Source organism: Pipistrellus kuhlii, unplaced genomic scaffold (genome assembly GCF_014108245.1).
Source record: "Pipistrellus kuhlii isolate mPipKuh1 unplaced genomic scaffold, mPipKuh1.p scaffold_m20_p_3, whole genome shotgun sequence".
Classification (NCBI taxonomy): domain Eukaryota; kingdom Metazoa; phylum Chordata; class Mammalia; order Chiroptera; family Vespertilionidae; genus Pipistrellus; species Pipistrellus kuhlii.
This window is the reverse complement of record NW_023425529.1, coordinates 103,475,036-103,497,942: the sequence shown is the minus strand read 5'-3', so window position 1 is coordinate 103,497,942 and position 22,907 is coordinate 103,475,036. Positions and strand designations below refer to the sequence as shown.

The window sequence follows — 22,907 nt, the reverse complement described above, 5'->3', positions numbered from 1 at the left end:
TAGAGCACTAATTTTCAACCTTTTTCATCTCATGGTGCACACATAAACTATTTAGTAAAATTATGACACCAATAAATATATTTTTTGCTGATCTGAAAAAAAAAAAGGGTATGATTTTGATTAATTCACACTGAATGGCTCTTGTTGTGTTAGCTGTTGTCTTTTTCTTTTTTCTTTAACTGTTATTTGAAAGTCTAAGGGAAAAGAGGTCATTGCCCCTGACTAAATAGTCAGGTATTGCATGCTGGGATGAGGGAGTGGAGAGCAGGGAGAGCTTCCAGAGACAAGAGAAAGAGTAGGATTAAGGAAGATAATAATGATATATATAAGATTTTAAATGTCATGCTTCCATTTTGCATGCATTGAGAGGTGTTTCAAGTAAATAATTAATAGAATATTAATCTTCCAAAGCAAAGAAGACAAATCTATATACCCCACAGACTTGTTTGTAAAATGTAGGTAAAGGTGTTCAGGTCCAAGGTTTCCAGCCCTCTATTGATAACTCCATTTAAAATCAATAGTGTATCCAAAGAATGCATTGCTATTTATAGTTTTTCTCTGTAAAATGTGAGCATTTAGTAAGGTATTATTTAGAGGTTTTATGGGAGAGTGGCTGAATAGTGGGGATAGTCATTTGTTCCAAGTGTTAGCTCTGACACTCGCAAGACTTAGACAAATGACCACTTTTCTGAGCTTCATTTTTAGGACTTGTAAGTATTAGGCTAGTAATACTGCTTCATGAGTTTCAAGTGACAATGAAATAAGATTGAAGCATGTGAAAGCGGCAGGCCAAGAGTAGCTGCTAGAGGCTACCAACGTCCTCCTTTTTTCCCTTTCCTCTCCTTAGAAATTGTTTAAATTGTTGAACTTTCTGCTTCTCTGTGCTCAGCCTTACTTGGTTAGGAACCTAGAGAACAATATGAAAGTCTCCTGTGTACTTATCCTCACATTTAAATTCCTTAAGGAGATTTCCCATGAAGTGCTTGATTTTCTGGAAAAAGGCATTTATTATTTCTCTCCTTGCTTTCTATACAGGATGTCAGCTGCAATGAGATCACAGCCTTGCCCCAGCAGATAGGTCAATTGAAATCTCTACGAGAACTAAATGTCAGAAGGAATTACCTTAAAGTCTTACCACAAGGTAAAAAAGAAAGGGGGGGCGGTTTGAATAAAACTGGAGACTGATTATTTTTTGTTTGCTTTGTGTATGCCTATTAATATTATAATTTGAACATCACATGCAGATAACAGAAAAGTTATATTCACGTTGTAATTTTAGTCAATGGGCACAGCAATAGAACATTCCCTTGTATAAGGGTGTGTGTTTGTGTGTGTGTGTGTGTGTGTGTATTAATTTGATAAGGCTCCCATAAGTACCATAAACTGAGTGGCTTAAACAACAAAAAATTATTTTCTCACAGTTCTGAAGGCTGGAATTGTGATTAAGGGATTAACCAGTTTGATTTCTCTGAGGCCTCTCTCCTTGGGTTGTAGATGGCTATTTTCTCCCTGTGTCTTCACATCATCTTCCCTCTATGTCTCTGTCCTAATATCTTCTCAGAAGGAGAGATAAGGACATATTGGATTAGCATCCTCTCCAAAGGCCCCATTTTAACCTAATTACCCTTTAAAGACCCTGTCTCCAAAAACAGTCGCATTCTGAGGCACTGGGGGGTTAGGACTCCAACATAGGAATTTGGGGAACACTAGTCAGTCCATACAGGAAGCAACATGAATTGTTTTTATTGTGGACTTGTGATGTTCTGGAACATCATGCCAACAGTTGAGTTGACATGTTTGGTCCTGTAGATCTGACTGTGAGGCTTTCTGTTTTTTTGGATCTGGGGGTCCTGGTTGGAAACCCTGTGTCTAAAATCTATTTTTTCAGGAGAGTTCACTGCCCTCTGGAGTGGTATTTGGACTAATGTCACTAATAGTTTGGGTGAACTTCTCCAAGCCTGGAAGCAATGATGGCTCCAGAGCCTCAGTGCTGAGCTCCTCAGACATCCCTGCTGCTGAGGGCTTCCAGGGAGTGTCCTGATACGTATGTTAGAGTTCAAATTATAAAATTAAGAATGTTGGCAATCAGCCTTGTAGGTGGTAGAAGATCAGAATTTCAGATTTTGGGATACTTATTGGTTCTGAATCAGGAGTGAGTTGAGCAATAGAACACAATGCTTCCTCCAAAACATCCTCTGGTTTTCAAAGAACACTGATTTCCAGGTTTGCATTTAAGGACACTAGGCTTTCCTGATTTCAAATATATGCTAGAAAAATATGCCTCAGAGTACAAACATACATATTTGGAAACAGTCAGCATTTGGTTAATCTGACACTAATGCTGCTGTTTGAAAGCTACTTGATTTTTATTATTCTCTTTCTGCTTCTTGATCTTTGACTTGAAATGCTTCATTATTTGAGGCAAGAATATGGCACTCATAAAAGAGAAAGAATTTTATGAAATGTAATGCACTTTATAAATGGAAGGTTTAAGTGTCTGCCATCTTTACCTTTTTCATATGGACTAGCATTTTAAAGAAGTAGAATTAGAAACTATTTTAGTATAAAGATTTATTACCTGAGATGACTTGGTATAAAAGTATAAATTATTAATTTTGTCACTGTAATCCCATTTTTTAATGTTTGAAATTGTTTTCCTTCCTTTGAGCAAGTACAAAGAGAAAACTCTTACTTATAATTTATAGGCAGATCACCTTTCATAGCACAAAAGAAAGCTTTCATTTAAATTTAAGCTCTCATGTGAATCACTGAGAAATCATCACAAATCATTTAATTATTCTTTTCAAAAGGAAAAGTTAATTTAATTTCTTTACAGTTGCCTTGTAATAGTATAGAAACGTGTGGAAAGTGCATCTACAAAATTAAATTTTTATTTCTTTTACCACTACTTACTGTCTTACGTTAAAAGCATTCCTTTCCCTAAAAAGATCAGTTACAAATTTCTATACTTTCCATAAGTATGTTTACTCAGGTTCAATATTTTAAAATCCACTCAAAGCTAAAACATCAGTGTACTGGAAAATCATTAAAAATATTTCTTCCCGAATATCAAGTTTCTTTTTGCTTTACTCTGGAGAACTCTGTTAACAAAAGAGCATTGATAATGCTTTCAGGCAGGGAACTTAAAGACTTTGCATATTTACTTACTTGTTTTTCCTTCTTGAGAATCCCTCCTCATATGCTTTCAATTTGAGGAGGGGGAGTAATGTTTGTGGCCTAATTATCCATGACAACTTTATATAAAGGCTGCAAAGAGGAGACTATATTTTATTCCTAGGGCCAGAACAGAGGATTAAAGTAACCATTCATTGTCTTTTTTTTTTCCCCCCCTTCTTCGAAGATATTTTTCCATTGATTTTAAAGAGAATGGAAGAGAGAGGGAAAGACAGTGTTGCAGAAGACCAAAGAAAAACCAAGCGATGCTTTTTAAAGAAAAGGAGGGACACTTTAATACACCGATGGACTCAGGGAATCGCTTTCCAAATCTGAGTGAAGAAACATGCATGGGGCTCTCCTTTATATCTCCCTGTGGTCTTTGCCCCACAAATATGGATTATGCCTCTGGTCCTTTTTGCGGGCCTTGCAAGAAGGCCCCAGGTGTTGGGGGTCTCCAGGCCATATCTGATGTCTGGCCTGGTGCCAGCATTAATGACCCTCTCTCTGGGGCAGTATACTGTTCACAGTAACAGGTTCTGCAAGACATGTATCTGGAAAGGAGGTAGTGACTTAATTATAGGTTATCAGGAATGTACACTGAGCTTGCTGGCATGGATTCAGATTCCTAGCCCCAAATATCAGGGTTACATTGGAATTAGCCCTTTTTAGCCTTCTCAACAGAAACATCGATGTGAGAGAAACACATCTATTGGTTGCCTCCTGCATGCACCCTCACCAAGGCCCAGGCCAGGGAGGAGCCTGCAACCGAGGTATGTGCACTTGACCAGAATCAAACTCAGGACCCCTTTGTCCACAGGCTGATACTCTATCCACTGAGCCAAGCTGGCTAGGGCCTTTGTCCCTCAAATAAATAAATAAATAAACAAATAAATAAATAAAAATGTTTGTATTAATTTTAGAGAGAGGGGAATGGAGAGAGAGAAACATCAACCAGCTGCCTCCTGCACACCCTGACCAGAAATGGAACCCAGTGACCTCTTGGTTCATGGGTTGATGCTCAACCACTGAGCATCCTGGCAAGGCTCATTGTCCCTCTTTAATAAAAACGGACAGAAAAGTGAGATTAATTTTTCCACCTCCTTACTCTCTTTTTCTGCTGTTTGTTTTTACCTTTCCTGGCTGGAGTTGTCATTTCTCCTCCAGTTTCTTACTATGAAACTGTCAGGTTCTAGTTTTCCAAAACTAAGCTGGTCATTGCTATCCCTGATTTATTTACCTGTAAGTGGCCTTCCTTTCCTTTCTGCTATATCTTCCAGGAATTCATCCCTTTGGTTTTGCTTTAAAAAGTCTTCCTTTTAGCCGAAACCGGTTTGGCTCAGTGGTAGAGCGTCGGTCTGCGGACTGAAGGGTCCCCGGTTCGATTCCGGTCAAGGGCATGTATGTTGGTTGCGGGCACATCCCCGGTGGGGGGTGTGCAGGAGGCAGCTGGTCGACGTTTCTCTCTCATCGACGTTTCTAGCTCTCTATCTCTCTCCCTTCCTCTGTGTAAAAAAAAAAAAAAAAAATCAATAAAATATATATTAAAATAAAAAAAGTCTTCCTTTTAAGTGGCAAAGAATTCCTGAAGATCTCAAGTCCAATTAAAACTTGCCACGGTTGCCCTGCCCGATGTGGCTCTGTTGGTTGAGCATTCTTCTTTGCACCAGGAGGTGCCAGTTTGATTCCCAGTCAGAGAACATGCCCAGGTTGTGGGCTCCATCCCTGGTAGGGGGCCTATGTTTTGTTTTTCTCTCTCCCTCCCCCTTCCTCTCTCTTAAAAAATAAATAAATAAACTATTCTTTAAAAAAAAAAACGGCAACCTAAGATTCACGAGTAAAGCTAATCATCACAGAGGAGGATTAATATTACTAGAGGTTATATCAAGCAGATGCTGTACTCTTTTTATAAATAACTCCCCTAATTCTTACCTGTTTTAATAGACAAAAACCATGAAGTGAAAAAGGAGCTTACTTCCCCCCCCTTTTTTTTTCTTTTGACTTTCTGGATTCCAAACTGTTCCTCTCTCTCTTCTCCGCCTCCTTCTGCTCAAAGCCCTTTTCTCAAGGCAATCACCAGCACTGTGTATGCTGCGGCAAATAATTTATTCTGCTATTGGCCCGAAGAGCAGTGAACTCAAGCCAACTTAAAGAGTACACTTCCTGGGCTTCTCTAACTCAGCTGCCCATCCTGGACCTGAGTTTGGGACCTGCTGAGTTCCATGTTCTTCTGCCTTATTCAGCATTGCAGTCCCATGACTCCTTTCTTTAATACAAGGTAGTCACTAAGGCATAAAAGAAGGAAAGTCTTTACAACCCAGAGGGAGTAGAATTCTGGAGAAGACATACTGGTTGCTAGTGGCTCTTGGTGGAACTTGAAAGTTAGTATCTCTTAGAGAAGTGAAAATCCTGGGGCAATCTAGATGGGGAGGAGGAATAGTGTTAATTCTTACTCCAGGGCACTGCCTTTGGTTCCTCCTCTATTTATAGTTTCTGCCCTTCCTCCTCTTTGGAATCCTTAAGTATTTGAAAGTACCCTGTTTCAACCCTTAGCAGGTCCTATAACAAATGTGGCAAGGCTGTTTTGAAATGAATCCTCTGGAGCCTCTGACGCAGAGATCCTAGTGGGTTGTCCCATGCCACCTACTTGTTTAGCCTGGCTCAGCCTCGTTGCTGTATGGAATATATTTGACTTGTTTCTTGCAGCTGCCAATGCTGGTTGGAATGCTTGAAATTACTATGCTACTGGGTGGGGATTTGAAGCTAAATATAATGTTCTGTCTTGTTTGTGGAGTCACAGAAGACTTTTTAAAAGCAGAATAAAGCCTGGCCATGGTGGCTAAGTGGTTGAGCATTGACCTATTAACCAGGAGGTTGAGTTTCAATTCCCAGTCATGGCACATGCCCTGTTTGCAGGCTCAGTCCCCAGTTGGGGGTGTGCAGAAGGCAGCCGATCAGTAATTCTCTTTCATCATTGATGTTTCTGTCTCTCTTTTCCCTTCCTTTATGAAATCAATAGAAAATCTATCTATCTATCTATAGATAGATAGATAGATATAGATATAGATATAGATATAGATATAGATATATATTATATATCTTAAGGCAGAAGAAAGCCCTATCATCAGGATTATAGGGTTCACTGCAGATTCTGAATTAGATAGCATTTATTTTTTAAAGTGTAGTTAAAAAAATGAATATATTTCTTGTAAGTAGTTCTGAGGTCATGCCAGCCTTGATACATTAAACGGATAAGAATATTTTATAATTAGCATATTACTCATGTTATCAAGTACTGTTAGCAGTGTCCAGAACGGCAGCAGGTGGGTTTAGACCGGACCTGGGTTCAGCAACCTTGGTACTTGAGTTCTCACTAAGAAAGAATTCAAAGTCAAGACTCAAACTACAAGAGAATATTTATTTAGAAAATCACAGAAGTAGAAGAAGTAATTTGTAGAAGAAATGTGATAAGGAAACTGGTTATGGAGGTAAAGGAAGGGCCTTGGAGTTTGGAAGTGAGAAATGTAACAAGCCAGTGGAGAAGGTAAAGGGAGAGGAAGGGGAAAGGTGCAGGCCTGTTCCCAGGAGGGAGAGCAATCCTTAAGTTCTCCATCCTAAGGGTTGTAAGGGTGAAGATTTTTAGGGGAGGTCGCAGGGGATGATCTCAATAGAATATTCAGCAGCTACCAGGTGTGTCCTCTCAGGGTTAGGATTTCCACTGATTGATTGGTCAGCACCGGGACTGGGGGTGATTATCCAATTCAGCTGGTCCTGCGATCCACCATGCTTGTCTAGTTTTGTTACTTACCTGGGCCTGGAGCTGAAATACAACTGAAACCTAGAAGTTATCTCTAAGTAGGAAAGGTCAGGAGTTCTAAACCTCTAGACAAGTCCTATGTGAAGGGAGAAAAGGTAACTCTGGGGACAAGGTCCCACCCTACACTTGTCCATTGCTAGACACCCTGGGCTTTGCACCCTAGTGACCTCTGTACCTGGCCCATCATTCTTGCTCTGCCCATGTCTAACTGCCTACCATAGTACTGCTTGAAAACATTTTGAAGTTAAAACATATTCTGTGTGGTGTGGCTTATGTGATTGTTTTTCTGGGAGGATAAAAAGCATTTTTAAACAACAAATATTGTAAATATCACATTTTCAGCTCTTCTCAGAACTAATAATTCAAATGTTTGGACTTCCAATGAAAGGTGTCCCCTCCCCTTTGGTAAAATATTACATCTATGCATATATTATATATTCCTAATGAACAGCTTGCTTTTGATTGTGCTAAATGACATTTTTACTGATAAGCCGAAAATAAATTTCTGAATGTTTGGCCATTTAATCTTGTTACTTTTCTGAGTTTTGTGTTTTTTTTTTTTTTCTTCCTTTTTTTTTTTTTTTTTTTTTTTTTTTTTTTTTCTGTTCCTTTAGAACTAGTAGATCTTCCCTTGGTAAAGTTTGACTTTTCCTGCAATAAAGTGCTCGTGATTCCCATTTGTTTTAGAGAGATGAAGCAGCTGCAAGTATTACTACTTGAAAATAACCCTTTGCAGTCTCCTCCAGCACAGGTGAGGGGGCTGGCAAAGATATATGGGATATGCTATCAATGTGCTCAGGCAACTCTTGGCAGAGCCAGTTTGTTAATATTCTGCTGATTTAATGTTGCATTAGACATGATCATAAGCAGTTACAGTCTCTAAAAAGATGAAACCTTGGATGCATCTGACTACAATAACTTGTCTTTTCTACATCAAGTCCATTTGCCAGCATTGGGCTCACTAATCCAGAATTATGTTTGATTATTTTATTATTTGTATATATATTTGAAACTTTTTCATGGACTAAAAAAATTAATATAGTCCCTACTTTAATGTTAGCTGGAAATGGATCTTAAGTATTTTGAAATATAATTATTGGTTATTTAGAGACAAGATTCAAGTTCAAATATTAATCTATGAGAAAAAATGAAATATATATGCTTTCAGAATTGAAATTTTTTTCTGGTCAGTTAGCTGACTTCTATATTTTTCATATATTTATACTTAAACACATTTCTGTTATGATTTGGCATTTTAGTTAAAAAATTAGTACATTGCTTGAGTATGACTTTCTCTTCAAAGTGGAATTTGGAGGAAATGACTGCCTAAATTTTTATGTTTTGTGGAGGTCAAATTTGGTGTGCATTGTTGAAATGTTACTTAGAATGAAAATGCAAAAATTATAATATACAGAGTCAGATATCTAGTGTTTTGCCATTAAAAATAGATATGTTTTATTAATTTCTCCCTAGATTTGCACAAAGGGCAAAGTGCACATATTCAAGTATCTGAGCATACAAGCCTGTCAGATTAAAACAACTGACTCCCTTTATCTGCACACGATGGAGAGGCCACAATTACAGCAGCATATGGAAGACAGGTGAGTGTGGCTGCCCTGGCTCAAAGCCCCTTTTAGAATTTTTTTTAGGCCGAGGTATTCCAGGTAACTAAAGTAAACAAAAATTTTTTTGCTTCATTCAACCAAGGCAGATTTGTAACTTAAAGTTTCAGAAACTTTTGAAATAGGAAAGAGAAAATGGATGTTATTGATAACATTTTTATATTTCTCAAGTCTTGTTTATTCTCTCCTAGTTAAAAATCAGTCCTTCTTGAGAGCTGTGTGTATGTGTACTCTCATGTGTGTGTGTGTGTGTGTATGTGCATGTGTATATATGATACATGACATATGATCTATAGTTTAAACATAGGGCCCTGGCTGGTGTGGTTCAGTTGGTTGAGTAATGTCCTGTGAACTAAAAAAGTCATCAGTTCGATTCCCAAGTTGTGGGTTGGATCATGGTACAGGAAGCAACTAATCAATGCTTCTCTCTCATATGGATCTTATCTCTCGCTCTTTTCCTCTCTCTTTAAAAATCAATCAAAACGTGTTAAAATAAATAAACATAGGTATCTTTAGCTTATCAATTAAAACAACAATATCAAGCCTTTTTAAAACTATTATTTTTTAATATGCCTCTGGAACATTATTAAGAAAAACTGCAGGTTTTTTTTTTTTTTAATTGTCTTTTTAAAATGCAGAATATATAGTGTGCCATTTCCTATTTACAATAGAATGAAAGTGTTAGAATACTTTCACATGTCCGTGGCCTTTTGTTGGCATAAATCAGGCTTTGAATTTTCAGAGAATGAAATTCCCACACTGAACACTTATAAAATACAGATTGTTTTTTGAGAAGTCTTCACTGCAGAAATCTTTCATTAACTTTTTATTAAAAAGGAGAACTAGTGACTTAAAATTTCTGACTACCCTAGTGGTGCCTTTATATACTGCTTAAAATATATATATTCATTATTTTTTAAACATGTCATCAAATTTAGTCACCAGATTAAAGTTTACAGAATTATTCAAGATTGCCAACATTTCTACAAGAGAACCAAGATGGCGGCACAGGTAAACACCTATATTTGCTGCCTCTCACAGCCACATCAAAATTACAACTAAAAGGCAGAACAACTACCACCCAGAACTGCAGGAAAGCTGGCTGAGTGGAAGTTCCACAGTTGCAGAGGTGAAGAAAGTGCAGTGAGACTGGGAAGATGTGTGGAGGCGCGGAAAGTGCTGGCACCTGGATGTGCTGCTCTTTTAATCGGGAGGGAGATAAAAGCTCCCGCTTGCTCTGAACTCCAGTTCCGGGCGAGACTCAGGGGGACTCAGGCACATACGGGGAGAAACTGGACTGTCTGGCATCGGGACAGGAACACGAGGGCAGTTTTTTTGCAGAGGTGCTCACAGCAATCATTGTCCCTGCATGGGGGCGTGGGCCGAGGAGACCTGGGACCTCTCTGGTGCAGGGATGACTGGCAGCCATTGTGTTTGCTCCACCCTGGTGACTCCCAGAGACCCTGCCCCACCCCATTTACAACCCCACCCAAGCTGTGTACATCAGCTTTTGCATATGAATGGCTTGTCCTCTCTCCACCTAAACCCTGTCAAACTGCAGCTGGGTGAGAGAGCCCAGAGCTTCCAAAAGAAGGCCCAAAGCCCAGCAACAGCAGCCTGTCTTGCTTCACAGCTGGGTTTTGTCTGGGCACTTCCAAACCCCATACAAAGAGGAGGAATCAGCCACTGTCTATAGCAGGCTGACCTTGCACCTCCTTGGAGATTCAAAAGCCAGTGTACCCTGTGGTCAGTGTGAGACTATATCAGATTACAACTCTTCAGACCCATAAGAAACACACTCAAGGGACAGACTCAGTGAGCACCAAAGTCCCACTGAAGCAAGTACTGCCCCATTAGGGTGTCTCCTGTACAACAAACAGATCTTCCAATGTAGACACAGCTCTTAATCACAGCCAATTCTCCCAGTGATACCAAGAGCAATCAAGGGTTAACTACAAGACTGTGCACACAGCTCACAAAGGGGTGCACCAAGAAGTGTCCACCTCAGGTGACTGGGGAGGCTGAGCCACTGGGCCCTATAGGACACCAACCACTCTAGGCCACTCTGTCAAATCAAGGAGACTTAGCAGCTACCCAGTACATAGAAATAAACACAGGGAAACAGCCAAAATGCGGAGACAAAGAAACAAGTCACAAATGAAAGAAATGGATGAAAGAAAAATACTGGATATAGAGTTCAAAACCACAGTTATAAGTTTACTTAAGAATCTTCTAACACAAAACTGTGGGCTGAGGGCAAATATGGGAGTCAGGGGAGGGGGGGAAATGGTAAGATATGTACACATATAATAACCTTATTTAAAAAATGAAAAAAAAATCTTTTAGAAACCTCCAAGAAACTTATTGAGACCTTCAAGGACATGGAAAAGGACCAATCAGAAATTAAGCATACACTGACTGAAATAAAGAATAATATACAGAGATTCCACAGCAGACTAGAAGATCTTAAGAATTAAGTAAAAGATTTGAAATATGAAGAAGCAAAAAACATGCAACCAGAAAAGCAAAAAGAAAAAAGAATCCAAAAATATGAAGACAGTATAAGGAGCCTCTGGGACAACTTCAAGTGTGCCAACATCAGAATTATGGGAGTGTCAGAAGAAGAGAGAAAACAAGATATTGAAAACCTATTTGAAGAAAAAATGACAGAAAACTTTTCCTACCTGGTAAAAAAAAAACAGACTTACAAGTCCAGGAAGTGCACAGAACCCCAAACAAAAGGAATCCAAAGAGGACCACACCAAGACACATCATAATTAAAATGCCAAGGGCAAAAGACAAAGAATATTAAAAGCAGCAAGAGAAAAACAGTTAGTTGCCTCCAAGGGAGTACACCCATATGACTTTCAGCTGATTTCTCAACAGAAACTATGCAGGCCAGAAGGGAGTGGCAAGAAATATTCAAGGTGATGAATAGCAAGAACCTACAACCAAGATTACTCTACCCAGCAAAGCTATCATTCAGAATTGCAGGTCAGATAAAGAGCTTCACAGACAAGAAAAATCTAAAGGAGGTCATCACCATCAAACTAGTATTATATGAAATGCTCAAGGTTACTCTCTAAAAAGAGGAAGAAAAAGAAAAAGGTAAAGATAAAAAATTATGAACAAGAAAGTGGCAACAAATACATATCTATCAACAAGTGAACCTAAAAATCAAATGAATAAAAAACCTGATGAACGTGAATGTAATAGAATCAGGGGCATGAAAGGGAGCAGACTGATAATTCCTGGGGAGAAGGGGTTGTAGGGGGTGTGGGAAGAGATTGGACAAAGACCCTATACCTATGGACAAGGTCAGTGGGGGGCAGAGGGAAGGCCTGGAGTGGGGTGGGAACTGGGTGGAGGGGAGCTATAGTGGGGTGGGGTGGAGAAGAGGAACATCTGTAATAATCTGAACAATAAAGATTAAAAATAAAATTTTAAGAAAAAGATTACCAACATTTCAAAACATAAGACATAAAAACAATTAGGGTTTTTGTTTGTTTGTGTTTTGTTTTGTTTTGCTTTTTTATATGCTAGAATCAGTAAAATCAGAAAATTGTTAACTGTTTCAAAAAACAGATTATTTGATGAAAGTGTAAGTCCATGAAACCCTGAACACAAAGAACTTATTTTGTGCTCCTTTTAGACAGTGAAGTATCCGGTTTTCATTAGGCCTTTATCTTACCATCCTTTAATACTGAATTGATTTGCTGCCTTGTGGTAATAATAACAATTTGTATAGCAAACTCAATATTTGAATATAAATTGACATATCTGTGAACTTTGTGATTTTAATTTTTTATATGAATTCAATATTGATGGCATCTATCTCAGCAAGAAGGATTCTGATTCAGGCGTTGGAAGTGATAATGGAGATAAGCGATTATCAACCACAGAGGTAAATTTTGTGATCTGTTCGTGATTTTTTTCTTTCTCTGATTTTAGATAAATCTGCTGTACTTATTGAACTTCTTTCTGGTAAAAAGTCATTAACCCTCTGCCTAGGAATATGTGATAATATTTTGAAAGCAATTTGAAATACTCCAAGTGTTACATAAATATTAGCTATGGTTAGCTTTTTCTAAGTCTTTAATGTTTTGTAAATGTCTCAGGAGTAGGATTCCTATCTCTTTCCTCTCTTCCCCACACACATTTTCTGGAATATTTTTGAATGCTTAATAAATATTATGAAATGACTAAGTGATGTACAAGTACTCATGAGGCATTTTTGATAAATGCTTATTTTTAAATGATGGAGCAATTTGGAAAAACATTGTTATATTCATGTATAAATTAGGAATCAAATGTACATTGCATTTTAGTAGTTTGCCCCCCAAAAATGCTTTTATAAATAGCCATACATTTTATAGCATTATTTGTTTCCTGGAACTGTTTTTAGATTATTGGTAAAAAGTTTAATTATTTGTAAGCTAAGGGGGCCTCTAATACTAGTGGTGGTAAAATAGCTCATTTAGCATAATTATTATATCATTCATAATCTATTGGATTTCCCCAAATCTTTCACTAGCATACCTTTAAATGGAGCTTCTTGACCTGGGGAGGGAGAAGAGCTAGGTGGAGTAGTCATGATGTAGCATCAGATCTTCCCTTGGTGAGGGAACTTACTGAATTTCTGTGGTTGTAGAGTTTGAGACATTATAATCTTCTTTGAAGATATAATTAGTAGCCCAATTACCCCATCTAAGGAATCTATGTTTTTATTGTATGTGGTGTGACTCTAGGGAAAATGCCTATTTCCTGTTCTTGCAAGACCTTTGAGTATAATGTATAGCTAAGATATTTGAATTTATTTTTTAAAATGCTTTATAAAGCAGTGTATTAAAAAAAATACTAAGATGCTTAGAATATTTCAAAAGGAAGATAAGTTAGGAGGTAGATAAAAAGGCCTTGTTAATAAAATAAAAATTACTTTCATGGAACCACATGAATAGTTCACTATGGTTCCCCTGGGGAGAAAATATTCAACTCATTGAATATTTTTTTAAAATTTAATTCAACCTCCTTAGCTTTATTAAAACTCCTAAGCCTCCTGAAGTGCCCTATTGTTTTAGAAATTACTCACCCTAAGCTTATTTCTAATAAATTAAAATAGACTTTGCTTTATCCTTACCTTCCTTCTAAGGATAATTAAGTTCATTAATGAAACATTGCACAAAGAACTTCACTATCCTTCCGTTCCCACTTAGTATAAATAGGATGCTAATGTCATTCTAAAAGAGGAAGCCAAGAGTTTATTCTCTCCTTTTTAACTAGATGCATATCTTTGAAATTTTGCTGAGTTTTTAGATGGAAAGGAAGAAGGATTATAGAGAAGATTACATTCAATAGAATAGGAAGCACAATTCTCACATGGTAGCCTCATTACCTGAGGATACCTCAAAAAAAATTTTTTTTTAGAATGATAAAGGTTCTGAATTAATCATTGTAGTCTTCTGTTTTTTCTTTGTTTGGCAGTATGTTACCATCTATGGTCATATACTCCCCATTTATATCTTATTGTGGGGTTCAAGGATCACACCTGGTTCCCTTTATTGCTGTTTGTCAGTAAGAAGTAAAAAACACATTTTTCTCAAGATAAAAAAAGCCAAAAAATTGGGACCTCATTAAAATTCTGTTTATTGAAGGAAATGCACATTTGTTTTCTGTTGGTTTCTAAACAATTTGTGTAATGTCCAAAAGTAAATGAACACTGTTCTCTGAAAGTCATAGCCTCAGGAATTTAGGGACAAGCCAAAATCAGCCACAGTGAGATTCCTGGTCCTTGTGATTTAGAAAACTTCACTAAGTAACAACACTGAAGTGGAAACATAGGAAGATAAATGAGGCGCCATATTTTATTTGCAATAGAATCAGACATTTTCCTGAATAAACTTCATCAACTGGTATGGGAAACAATACCCCCAGAGAAAACTTACTCCAATTACCAAATTGCAGTGTTATTCCAAAAATTGCACAAAGTCATTTAGCACTTTTATATATTTAATGTAGCAGCCTCATCCTAAAACAGGGAAATAAACTGAAGCTTAATTTATAAAGCATGTATAGTGCACTGTAAATAAATGAGATTTTGTCACAGAGGTTGACTGTCTACTTTCTGTGATGAACCACATGAAACCTTAATGGTGTTTTGGTAAATTAGTGTTGTAGAGTTCACAGTAATGTCACTGTTCAAATGGTTGATTCGACATAGGACTTCTGTGGTGATATATTTGCAAGTTTTCCTTTGTTTTCAGGTGTTGCACAAGTCCTCCTTAGGACCCTGACTATGGCTCTTAGGTTAGCAAATACCTCCAGGCACCCGGTCAAATTTCAGCTCAAAACATGTACATGTTAGTCTATGATCTTGACACAGTGAACCATATTACCAGCTCCCAGTTCAGGAAAGGGGACTTTCCCAGGACCCCAGAAAGCCCCACCCATGTGCCCACCCACTCACCCAAAAGCAGCCACGATCCCGATTTCAATACCATGGATTAGTTTTGCCTGTTTTTAAACATATGTAAATGGAATTGTCCTTTGTATGTGGTGTCTTTTACTCAATGTTAAAAATACTCTGTTGTTTTTTAATCATATAGCATTCTTTTAACTACATGTAACACTTCTCCTTGAATGAAGCAGTGCCTTGTTTCTTTCTAGCCTTCTGATGAAGACACTGTTAGCCTCAATGTCCCAATGTCAAATATCATGGAAGAAGAGCAGATCGTCAAGGAGGACTCATGCCATCACCTTAGTCCCATAAAAGGTCTGAGAATGAAAGATGGGGAGAAAGTGCTGTGTTTACAATATGCACAAATATGGCAATAATAATAGTTAATTTTTATTGCACATTTCCTATGCACCAGGAACTGTGCTAATCTGTGAAGATGATCTCATTGAAACTTCAAAACCCTGATTATCTCAATTTTATAGAGGAAACTGAGGCTCAGAGAGTTTAAGTACATGCCAGTGGTCATTCAGCTAGTAAATAGTGAAGCTGTTTCATTCTAAAGATTTATATAGATTCTTTAAATTCATTATTTAAAAGAAAATATTTGTAGATATATTATTTAGAATAACTATTGTAATACATAAAGCCCCCAAATCTCATTGATTTAACACTGTGGTCAGCAAACAAAGTTGTTTAGTTTCTCTTTCTGAGAATTCATCATTGGTGTATAAAAAAGCCATTGATTTTGGGATGCTGATTTTGTATCCTGCTACATTGCCAAATTCACTTATTAAATCTAGTAGTTTTTTAATTGAGTTTTTAGAGTTTTCTATATACAATCGCATGTCATTGGCAAATAATGAGAATTTTACTTCTTTTCCAATTTGAATGCCTTTTATTTCTTCTTCTTGTCTGATTGAGGTGGCTAGCAGTACCAGTACTATGTTGAATAAGAGTGTTGAAAGTAGACATCCCTGTTTTGTTCCAGTTTCTAGAGGAAATGGTTTTAGTTTTTGCCCATTGAATATGTTCTCTGTTGGTTTGTCCTAAATGGTTTTTATCATGTTGAAATAGCTCCCTCTGTACCCACTTTGCTGAGAGTTTTTAATTTAAAAAAAAGGAGGGGGAGGGTGTTGCACTTTTTAGTAAAAAAAAAACACATCAATGTGTTTATGTGATGTGTCACGTTTATTGATTTCCAAATATTGTACCAGCTTTGCATTCCTCAAATAAATCCCAGTTGGTCATGGTGTATGATCTCTTTAAGATATTGCTGGATCCATTTGCTAATATTTTGTTGAGAATATTAGCATCTATATTCATCAGGGATATTGGCTTATAATTCTCTTTCTTTGTAGTGTCTTTATGTGGTTTTGGAATTAGGATAATGTTGACCTCATAAAAAGAACTTGGAAGTGTTCCCTCCTCTTGGATTTTTTTGACTAATTTGAGGAGTGTAGGTATTATTCCTTCTTTGAATGTTTGGTAAAACTCCCCTGTAAAACCATACAGCCCTGGGCTTTTGTTTACTGGGAGTTTTTTGATTACTGCTTCCATTTCATCAGTTGCTATTGGCCTATTCATGTTTGCAGATTCTTCCTGATTCAGTTTTGGGAGATTGTGTTTTTCTATAAATTTTTCATTTCATCCAGTTTGTCCAACTTATTGACATATAGTTGTCCTTAGTATTTTTTTTTTTTTTTTTTTTTTACAATCCTTTGTATTTCTGTGGTGTCAGTGGTTACTTTTCTGTTTTCGTTGATTTTATTTATTTGAGACCTTTGTCTTTGTTTCTTGATGAGTCTGGCGAATGGTTTGTCAATCTTGTTTATCCTTTCAAAGAACCAGCTTTTGGTATCATTGATTTTTTAATATATATTTTACACTTGAGAAGAATGTATATTCTGCATCTTTGGGGTGAAATATTCTATAAATGTCAATTAAATCCATCTGATCCTTTATATCCCTTAGAGTCACTATTTCCTTGTTAATTTTTTGTCTAGAAGTTCTCGCCATTGAAATCAGCATACTATGATTGTATTATTGTCGATCTCTCCCTTAAAGTCCTCTAGAAGTTTTTTATATATATTTAGATGTTCATATATTGGGTGCATCTATGTTTACTAGGGTTATATCCTCTTGTTGAATTGATCCCTTTAGTATTATGTAGTGATTTTTGTTATCTCTCATTTTGAAGTCTATTTTGTCAGATATGAATATTACTACTTCAGCTTTTTTTGTTTTCTATTTGCATGGAAATGTTTTTCCCCACCCCTTCACTCTCATCCTATACAAATCTGTTCTTCTGCGGTGGATCTCTTGTAGACCACATATAGTTGTATCAAGTTTTCATATCCATTCAGGTATACTATTCTTTTGAATGGAGTATTTAATCCGTTTACATTTAAGGTTATTATTGATATGTACTTGTTTATTGTCATTTTAATTCTGTATGCCTAGGTTTTGTTTTGTTTTTTTATCTCTTCTCATTACAGCAGTTTATTTAGCATTTCTTATTATGCTGGCTTGGTGGTGTCTATTTTGAATGATAGCCTTCCAATGTGTTCTTTTTTTTTTTTTTTTTTTTTTTTTTTTTTTTTTTTTTTTTTTTTTTTTTTTTAGATAGATTTTGAGAGGAAGAGAGAGGGATAGAGAACTACAATAGAAACGTCGATGAGAGGGTAACATTGACCAGCTGCCTCTTGCACACCCCCTACTGGGGATGTGCCCGCAACCAAGGTACATGCCCCTGACCGGAATCGAACCCGGGATCTTTCAGTCCGCAGACCGACGCTCTACCACTGAGTCAAACCGGCTTCAGCCAATGTGTTCTTTATTTGTGCTGTCATCCTTTATTTCTGTTTTCATAGTTACTACATCTTTTCTCATGCTGTTGAGCATCTTTACCATCAATATTCTGTACCCTTTTTCAGATAAGTTTCTTATTTCCATTTCATTTATATCTTCTTCTGGAGAATTCCTCTTGCTCTTTAATTTGGGCATTGTTTCTTTGTCTCATCATTTTGGGTGCCTGTTTGGTTTTGTGACCATATATTTTATGACCATAGAAGGTAGATCTATGCCTCTCTCATTCTTTAGTGCAGGACAGTGCAAACACTGTTTTTGTCTAATGAGATCAGGTCCCCAGCTTTGAGTCTGTCCTGTTAGCAGTCTGATTGGATTTAGTCTTAAATAGCCCTCAGGCAATCATCCACAGATATGGCAAGAGTTTTCCTATCAGGGTGGTGCAATTGCTTCTACCTGGAGGCTAATTTTATTCTCAGTCCCTTAATGGGCCTCAGAAACTCCACACTTTAGGAAAAGGATTTGAGTCAGCTGTATACTCCCTAGGCAAAACCGCCTAGATAGCAATTGTCTGCATGAGAAAGATGACCTCCACAGTGTGAGGGAATGACTCAACACAGGAAACCAGGGTGTCAGTCTTCTGAACTCTAACCTAGAGCCCCCATACCTGGCTTCTGCTCACATAGCTCTAGTCCACTCTGCCCTCCCTCTGCTGGATCACAAAGTGAATGGCTGCACAGGGAATTTTGTGTTTTGGTCCTTTAAGAAAGAGGGTGCCTGCATTTCAGCTGTCTTTTCCTGACAGACAGCAACCCTGCTGCTTTTCACATGCAGATGTTCTGTGGACACCTTTCTCAGTTCTGGTGCTCTCTGCTGGGCAGCCCAGCTTAGGGGTTAGACCTGGTAGTTCTCAGTGGGAACCCTCCAGAGCTGAGCTATCTCTCTGGAACTTCAGCTGCTGTCTCCACTCTCCATCCTGGGTTATCAGGGTTCTTTCCAGTGAGTCTTCCTGTAATTTAGTTGTAAATCCAGATTGGTCCTGGGAGCGTGTTTGTGCAGCATCCATTTACCCCTCCACCATTTTTAATTATGCTCATTTCTTTAAAGAAAAAACACTCAAAAAACACTAAGCCATAAGAAGCTTTTAACTTTTAAGTTTAGTTTATGGCTTTTTGTTTCTTTTGCTTTTCTTTCCCTTCTTTCTTCTTTTAACATTTTCTTACATCATTCAGGGAAGAGAAAACTTGGGTCAGTCATATACCTCCTTAAAAGGTAAGAGAGAAAATTGAAATGATTAGATGATACATTTCAGGGTATTCTGTACTTTGTTCAACAATTTGTGAAATCATGCTTTCTGTCTGTCTGTTTTTTTCTAACAGGGGACTTTCATCAGGAATTTCAATCAAAGCCTTTCCTTGGTCACAATGACAACTCTGGAGAAGAAAGAGACCAATTTACCCATGGAACAGATGTTCTCCAATCGGAATTTATAAATTATATTAAGGCAAGTTGAGATCAACTAATTTATTTATTTATTTATTTATTTACTTCTGTTTGATTCAAGGTTACCAATGCATCACCTTAAATGTCATCTTACTGCCACCTTCTTTTATAACAACTTCTCAAAGCTCAGTATATTTTTATTTTTTTGTAAAATTGATTGATTCTAGAGGGAGGAGATGAGGGAGGAGAGGAGAGAGACACCAATTTATTGTTCTGCTTGTTTATACATTTATTAGTTTTTTCCTGTATTTCTGTAGTGTCCTGACTGAGAATCGAACCCTCAACCTTGTCACATTGGGATGCTCGAACCAAATTAGCTACCCACCAGGGACTCAGTATTTATTTTCTGACATTAGGAGCCAGTCCCTCCCATACATATCTTTTCATTTGTTGGCATATGTATATGGTTTTCTTTTGTATTCAGAAATTACTCATCTTGCCATTGCTCAGTACATTGTGCTCATTAGCAAATGTCAGAGTTACCCATTACCATTCAGTAAAAGGCAAACTAGACAAATTTCACATTCTCTTCAATGTACTCTAGGTGAATGCTTTTCTTGGGAGTATGTCCACAATATAAAGAGAAAAATGGAGACTTCCAGGACCTGGGAATGAATGTCTTTCATCTTTGGGAGTTCATTCTGAGGACAGTTGTTCCAGAACCGATGTAGTTACAGTGAGGTGCTGAAAAGTTGGGTGAAGCTGCCAAGCTTCATTGGAGTGGCAGCAAAAAGAACAGAGGAAAACTAGCCTTTTACTGAAGCTGGTAGTTAAGGTTTCATGTGGAAACATGATAAAGTGCCTTGGTATGTTTCTACCAGTCTTTTTGGTTCAGGTTGTGGCACCAAAGAATGCCAGGATGGTTCATTTGGTAAAATTCAGATTTGATGTGGCTTCTGAGAGATGGTGGTCTTTGAGTTAATGTGTTAAAGCCAAGCATGGGGTCTCTCAGAGCACATCCTTATTCCCTGAGAATTGTGTTAGAACGGCTTGAGTCTATCTAAACTAACTTCTCTGGCCATCACCTCCAAGGGAACTGTGAGGGAAATTGTGAATTTACACTATATAATAAGTATCCTGGTGTACTCAAGAGGTCTTTACATTCTCAAGACAAAAATAAAGAACCTGACATAGTACTTACATTTGTAGAAACTAAGATGATTTTAAGAAATTATATACAGGCATACCTCAGAGATATTATGGGTTTGGTTCCAAACCACTGCAATAAAGCAAATAATTCAACAAAATGAGTCACATGAATTTTGTGGTTTTCTAGTGCATATTAAAAGTATGTTTACACTATACTGTAGTCTATTAAGTTTGCAAAAGCATTGTTTTGAAAAAATGCATATACTACCTTAATTTAAAAATACAGTAGTGTTAAAAAATTGTAACCATCATCTGAGCCTTCAGTAAGTCATAATATTTTTTTCTTAGTGGAGGGTCTTACTTTTGATTTATAAAAAAAAAATAAAAATAAAAAATCCAATATTTGAGAAACAATACAGTGACGTGCAAAGAAACGATGTATGCTGGTGGAAAGATGAAACACAGAAATACTAACTCTTTATATCTAATTCATCAATTCTTGTTTCAAAATATCTCATAGTCACTGCCTCATTTGTGCCCTCTACCTCTATTGACATTGCTTTAGTTAAGTTTTATCATTTCTAATTCCGATGACTGCAAGAGTCTCTATTGACATTGCTTTAGTTAAGTTTTATCATTTCTAATTCCGATGACTGCAAGAGTCCCACCTACTCCAACTTCTCACTCAACGTCCTGCCCCCTGCATGCACATGCGTGTGCGCACACACTTGAACACTTTATATTCTGCCGCCAGCCATTCTCCTACAGTGAAAATCTAATGATATTGCTCTGAGGCCAGTAGTTTTCATAAGATTCTCCCAGATTTGACCCCTATCTATCAGCTCTGGAATAAGCCTGTCATAAAACATGGAAAATTGGGCTTTCGTCTTTATTTTATGAAGAATTTATCTTAGGTTGAGAATCTAAAGTAAAAATGGAAACTCTGAAGGAAAACAATCAAAGCAGTTAGTAAAATAAAGCATTTTGTTTCAGAAAAGCAAATATCCCAGATTCAGAGATTTTAGGAAGCAAAGGGCTCTGTGGAAAAGGCAGCTCTACAGAACAGACCCTCGGGGTAGAGTCTAGAGGAGTAAACAGGGATGTAAAAACATGTTCTGCAAATGTTTCCTAGATGTCCACTCCTACAAGAGGCCTTTCTTGGAAACTTGAGCAAAGAACTACTACTAATAAAATAAAAACAAATCTACAATGAAAAGTCATACACTGAAAACCAGCCCTCTTTCAGCCTTGAGTTGCATCCCTTTAAAAACCTGTGAGAGTGTACATGACAGCCAACCATGTGCCGACCACTCAGTCCTTGAGGAGCCAGAATTGTGTTTTATATAACCTTGTTTTTTCCCCTTCACTGAATTAGCATATTTTGTTTTTGTAACTACAGTTGATCCTCATCATTCTCAGTAGTTCTGTTGTATAAAGTCACCTCAAACACTGAATTATCTAAAACTGAGTCATTGTTCCAAAGTGTAAGTACAGGGTTAGGTTCCCTGTCAAATAGTCAATACATAACTTCACTTATTGTGTTTAATGGATTTTATTGTATTTATGTGTGTTTTTATTTAAAAACACTTACTTAATATGTTTTGTTGATTAATTAACATTGAACTTTCAGTCCACACCACCAACTCATGGCTAAGTGAAATTTGTCTAATATGTTTTCTCTGTTAAGGGGCACCACAGCCTTCTTGTGATTAGGAACACTGGACCACACTTTAGTACCTTGCTTGGGGGCATTGTATACAGCAAAAGCAACCCAAAAAAGCACAAAAATGTTAATATGTTTCACTGACTACACTCTAAAGGATACTTGTTTACACTATTACAGCAGAAACAAGAAGGCAGAGGGTTTCCTTGCTCATTGTTAGCTGGAACTGTGCATGTTGGGAACTCTGGATTTTTCACAGTTCTCTGCATGCCTGCGAATGACTGGAGAGCACTATGAGTATTGATTTCAGGGTTACAAGTATATTTTGTTGAGTAGGCAAATTTATAAATATGGAATTTGCAAATGAGGATCATCTATGTAACTGTCTAACTTAGCAAAAGATACCCAGTAAGCCCTATTTTGCATACTATAAGAAAAACCAATATTTCACACTGTTGGCTACTTTTTATTATGAAACTTAAAATTAGAAGGAAATGCCCATGGCTTCTGTAGTTGAAGCCCAACAAGAAAAGATACAAACATGTTTTCTCAGTCATGTATGGTAGTGCATTTTCTCCCATGAACTTCATTATCATTTGGATAGTGTGGCACAATAATTTATATGTTGACTTTATTATGCACTAAAAGTACAGTCAATATAGAAAATGTCTGAGTATTTTCAAGCCAGACTGGCATCAGGTAGCAAGCCACCTCTTTGAAAGAAGACTCATTCTCAGTGACACATCTGGAGAATTGGCTGGGCCTGAGTTAACAACGTGT

At 37.3% G+C, this 22,907-nt stretch overlaps 1 protein-coding gene across 7 annotated transcripts in view; it reads left to right on the top strand.

Moving 5' to 3' along the window:
• LRCH1 (leucine rich repeats and calponin homology domain containing 1) overlaps window positions 1-22,907 on the top strand; it is a 187,213-nt gene that overhangs the window by 118,526 nt on the left and 45,780 nt on the right. For all 7 annotated transcript variants that reach the window (XM_036455307.2, XM_036455304.2, XM_045588622.1 and 4 more), the window contains 6 exons: window positions 1,036-1,141; window positions 7,606-7,742; window positions 8,465-8,592; window positions 12,454-12,517; window positions 15,277-15,382; window positions 19,252-19,376. In XM_036455307.2, the coding sequence (XP_036311200.1) occupies window positions 1,036-1,141; window positions 7,606-7,742; window positions 8,465-8,592; window positions 12,454-12,517; window positions 15,277-15,382; window positions 19,252-19,376 (666 nt within the window). The remainder of the gene's footprint in view (window positions 1-1,035; window positions 1,142-7,605; window positions 7,743-8,464; window positions 8,593-12,453; window positions 12,518-15,276; window positions 15,383-19,251; window positions 19,377-22,907) is intronic.